At 39.2% G+C, this 4,882-nt stretch overlaps 1 protein-coding gene across 1 annotated transcript; it reads right to left on the reverse strand.

Annotated features, from left to right (window-relative positions):
• Nucleotides 1–3,133: 3,133 nt before the first annotated feature.
• Nucleotides 3,134–4,348, reverse strand: LOC127839982 (uncharacterized). Its single transcript, XM_052368371.1, has 2 exons — nucleotides 3,741–4,348; nucleotides 3,134–3,632 (listed from the first exon to the last, which is right to left on the reverse strand). Exons 1-2 carry the CDS (start codon nucleotides 4,346–4,348, stop codon nucleotides 3,134–3,136), a joined length of 1,107 nt encoding a protein of 368 aa, XP_052224331.1.
• Nucleotides 4,349–4,882: the final 534 nt, after the last annotated feature.

Genomic DNA, 4,882 nt, shown 5'->3' on the forward strand with positions numbered 1-4,882 from the left:
CATAATTTTACGCTTTTTCACATACATGACAACTTCCATATTCTGTTATATCAAATTAATATACAAAATTCTTGAAAACATGCTAAGCATTACGTAACTTAATTATTCCACTAGAATGGTCGTGTTAGTAATACGGATCGGTAAAAAAAAGAATTTAACATTCGAAATGTTTTTATATCATCAATGTTTTTCATATCATCATATCATCATTATCATTAATTGATAACTTGACAAAAATGTATTGAGTTAATACATGCATGATATGCAGGTATATACTGCATTGTATTTAACTTCATATTTGATTGGGAAACACGTACCCTATTGTTACAGAACATTGTGTAATCGAACTATTTTTAAAGTCAGTTTAAAGCCTCCCATTTGTAGGTTGTATCTTTTATAGATCAAAGTAGCAACTGCGTCGTGACTCAATATCTAACTGTGTATTCATTATTTTACGCTTCATTTGAATCCCTCCATTACCCTGTGGGTTTGATTCACCCAGGCAAATTACATGGAATTACTCCGTAAATGTTTAGTAAAAATACACATAGAGTTCTGTTTTGCTTGAGTAATTTGAACACTAAAACAGAAAATTTACTCTGTAACCTATAAAGAAAGGTGTATGAACCTTGAATGTAACTCTTGCTTTAATTGTTATCGGTCATTACATCAATGCAAATAAGCTTGTGTTGCCGTATTTAGCTCATAATAGCATATAATCATGGGGAACTGTATGTTGCTTATGCTATAACATAGCAAGTATTGCTTTAAGTTTCAAATGATGCTAGAATTTCATCATGTAAAGCCGTATGTAACAAATCCAAGCAAATGAGCACGTGTCGCCGGATGAATCGATTGCTAGCAAAGTGTCATGTGTTGCTTAATGTTTTCAATACCAGCAAAGTCATGTCTTGCCGCATGTAGCCCTTGTAAGCAAATCAGCACGTATTAGAGAATGTAGCTTATGCCAGTCAATAATCGTGTATTGATATATGGTGCTTATTGTAGCAAATTAGCATGTTTGTAATATATATAATTGCTAGCAAGTTTGTTTTCATTGTATTAAGTTGAAATCATATTTTAAGAATTAAATAAACATAGAAAAACAACTGAAAAGTCGCAGATGTTGTCGAAACATTGCATCATAGCCATTTAAAAACTGATCGGTTTATGTGAAGAGAATGTCTGAGAACTCTTTTTATTTTTATTTTCGCTTATATAAATAAATCTTGGAGTCCGGTTATTTAAAGAACTTGTCGGACACCTTTAGTGGCTACCCGTGAAATTCAAAATTTGCTATTGTATAATATGTTTATAAGTTAACACCACTATCACGTCAATGTCACAAACTGAGGTAATATTTAACCATTTTGATTAAATATGCCTAAGTTAGTTAGAATTATAATATACATCAATTGTTTTTCAAATACCCGGATGTAGTTTGTTTCAGCATTATTAGGCAATGGAACATGTAAGACCGATGCCCTTATGGCCAGAGTCATAGTCACACATATTTCGTTGCACAACGCATTTTAATAGCAGATGTGGCGATTATATACACGGATAATTTGATGAGGCACAACATTTTTTTCTTACACATCATCTTAAAATAACACCGCCTTTTTAATGCATCCTTGGTTAATTTATTTAGCCTTCACTTACACCTTTTCTTTTAGTTCTGCTTCCATCCATACACAAAATTGATCTGGCAAGGGATATAAACTCAACTGACCCTAAATACTGATACTTGTTTGAGCATGTAGTCTGGTGTATCTAAAGGTGGTACATCACTAACATTTTAACTGATATCCATAGAGAGAACCAATCAGCCAAGTTTATAAACAAACTAACATGTGTTATGGTAAATGTTCTTCCTTTTCGCTGCGACAAAGCCTCCGCCACAATAAATGAGTCTTTTTGTATCATAAGACATTTAAAAGCATGATTTGAAGCCCTGGTGCAATTAAGTCCAGCAAATTAATATTTATCCGCGCTGGTTTTAAGGGATGAATTTTGGGGGCTGATTGTGTGGCTCAGTCAATATATATATATATATATATATATATATATATATATATATATATATATATATATATATATATATATATATATATATATATATATATATATATATATATATAATAAAGTCGCTTTTAGCCGTTTATATAAAATAAAACGCGCTTTTATTAAATTTGCCGTAGCTTTCGACCTCTCGGTCTTCTTCAGCGGCATTTATTTGTGAAGCATATCATGTTTAGCGGAAGTGACGTTATATTATTGAACGTTACATTGCGCGCCATTTTTATTTGTCTTTTGTGTTTAGTCCATATGGTTTGAACGTCCTCAATTTACGCTTCCAAAGTTGTTCGATGGTCTTCCGGTACTCGTCCGATCCATTTAATTTTTCGAGTCCCATGACCCGGAAGTCCGCGACGCTGTGGCCGTTCGTGTAAAAGTGCTCGGCAACCGGGTCATTGTGCCGAGTCCGTATCCGGGACAGGTTAAGGAGATGTCGCTGGTACAGGGTATCTCCCGTTTCCCCTACGTATACAAAGGTCTTACATCGTTCGCAGTGTACAGCGTAGACTACATTGGTGGATTTGCAGGTGACCTCGTTCCGCACATTGTAGATTTTGCCGGTGGTATCGCTGAACTTTTCGGCCTCCATCATGTACGGACAGATTGCGGACCTCTGCGCCCCACAAGGTCCGCTCCTGTTTGGAACCCGGAAAAACATTCGGTTGTGTTTTTTCTGAACCAATATGTCTTCCAGGTTGCAGTCTCTTCTGAATGCTGCTAACGGGGGTTCAGGAAATACATTTTTCATACGATCGGAAGTGTGGAGTGTGGGCAGGTGTTTCCGGAGGATATGGCCGACATTTGGTAGCGCTTTGGAGAAAGTGATAACGAGCGGTACCCTGGAAGTACTTTTTGAAGACACCTTTGTACGCAGCAGATCTTCTCGCTTCTTGCTTTCAACTTTCTTCAGTTCTGTCTCGACGAATCGGCCATTGTATCCTCGCTGCAGTAGTTGTTCTTTGATCTCATCTCTGTGTTTTTTGTAGTCCGTCTCTTCCGAACATATTCGTTTCAGCCTCACACCTAAACCGTACGGAATGGCCTTTTTCGTAGACTAGGTATGAGACGAGTCCTTGTGCAGGTAGAGGTGCCTATCTATTGGTTTGGTGTATAAGTCTGAAACCAGCATTCCTGTTCGAATTGACGTCATATTGTCTAGGAATTCGAGCTGCTCTGTTGAGTAGCGGAGCTCGAGCTGTATTCGTGGATGGATTGTATTTTCAAACGCGTGGAATGTCTTTAGTGCCTCCAAACCATGTGTCCACAAGCCCCAAACATCATCAACGAACCGGAAGTAAGCTATATGACGTTTATTTGATTTCGAAAATAATTCTTTCTTCCAGGCTCCCATGTAGGTCGACGCGTAGTTCATACCTAAGTGCGATCCTATGGTAGTTCCTTCATTTTGCATGTAGTGGTCTCCATTGAATGAAATGGTGTTGTTATTTAGGACAGTGTCCATCATTATGATCATGTCGTTGGTTGATACTTCCGGTTGCACTCGCCGATTGAGAGCTTCAGTTACTGCAGCACGGGCCTCTTCTCCTGGTACGCTGGGGTAAAGAGCCTTTACATCCAAACAAAATATGATTGTACCGTCTGGTAACGGCTGTTGTATCTGTGCTATTTTGTTTAGAAAGTCGGTTGTGTCTCTCACTTACGACGGAAGTGACGTCACATGATCGCGCAGTTCATTCTCCACTATTTCCGCCATCTTCTCTGTCGGGTGATTACTGCCGTTTACAATAGTGCGGAGAGGCATCCCAGGTTTATGAAGCTTCGGGTTGCCCTGAAGCTTACCGGAAGTTCCACCGCTGCTGGTGAGATACCTTCTAAGGTCACTGTCGATCGACCCCTTCTTGTAAAGAGTGTCGGTCACTTTTTTCACTTTGTTTTCCACAATTCTTGTTCTATCATCCGTCACGTCGACGTATGTGTCACTGTCCGACATTTTACACTTCAGCTTTTTGACATAGTCTTCCCTGTCCATTATTACTATCCCCGACCCCTTGTCGGCAGGCCGAATAACGATGTTGTCGTCATGGCGTAATTCTGTGATTGCCTGTTCTTCCGATTTGCTTAGATTATATTTAAATTTTCGTTTTAATCCGCAAATGATGTCGTCTTTGACCGCTTGTAAATATGTGTCCAGCCATTTGTCGCGGCCAGCCTTCGGAGTCCATGTCGAGGTCTTCTTTTTGTATTGATGCTTATCTTCCCTGGTTCTATGTTCAGCGTCTTCTGCATAGAAATATTCTTTTAAGCGCATACGGCGTTACCACGCTGACAAGTCTGTAAGTAATTTTCCTTTGTCTATTGTTTTTCTTGTCGGTATGAACTTCAGTCCTTTCGACAGCAGGGATATCTGAGCATAAGTTAACGTCTTCTTTGACAGGTTGGTAATAACACTCATTTTGTTTTGGTCATGTTTCGTCTTTGTTTTTGCCATGCACCGTGTGGTCTGCATTTCCTCCGAGGAGAGTGTTGTTTCTTTTGTAATCACGGACGTAGGTCTTTTATGCTGCCGAATAAAGTCAAAGTGCTGGTTTTCAAGCCGCATGCAAATGAACTTCCGGTTTGGTGATTCTCTTTCGACAGGAAATCGAAGCCAACTAAAGCATCCATTCTTGTATTGTTTCACGTATATGTCTACGTCGTATAATGTTGAAGCCGCTAATATTTCTGCCTCTGTAGCCCAAGAGCGAGAGTTGCCATCGCTTTGTTTCATGCAGCTTCAGGGTTTTCATTAGGAGGCGGCCGGCGGCCGATTTGACCGCCTCAAATGTTATTCAGGCCGGCTCAA

The sequence above is a fragment of the Dreissena polymorpha genome, chromosome 7 (genome assembly GCF_020536995.1).
Source record: "Dreissena polymorpha isolate Duluth1 chromosome 7, UMN_Dpol_1.0, whole genome shotgun sequence".
NCBI lineage: Eukaryota > Metazoa > Mollusca > Bivalvia > Myida > Dreissenidae > Dreissena > Dreissena polymorpha.

Excerpts from the sequence above, each read along its gene's own strand:
- LOC127839982 (XM_052368371.1), bottom strand. The coding sequence starts at position 4,348 with ATGCGCTTAAAAGAATATTTCTATGCAGAAGACGCTGAACATAGAACC. Across the intron at positions 3,633-3,740 it reads CATGTGACGTCACTTCCGTC|CGTACCAGGAGAAGAGGCCC; the intron begins GTAAGTGAGAGA and ends TCTTTACCCCAG.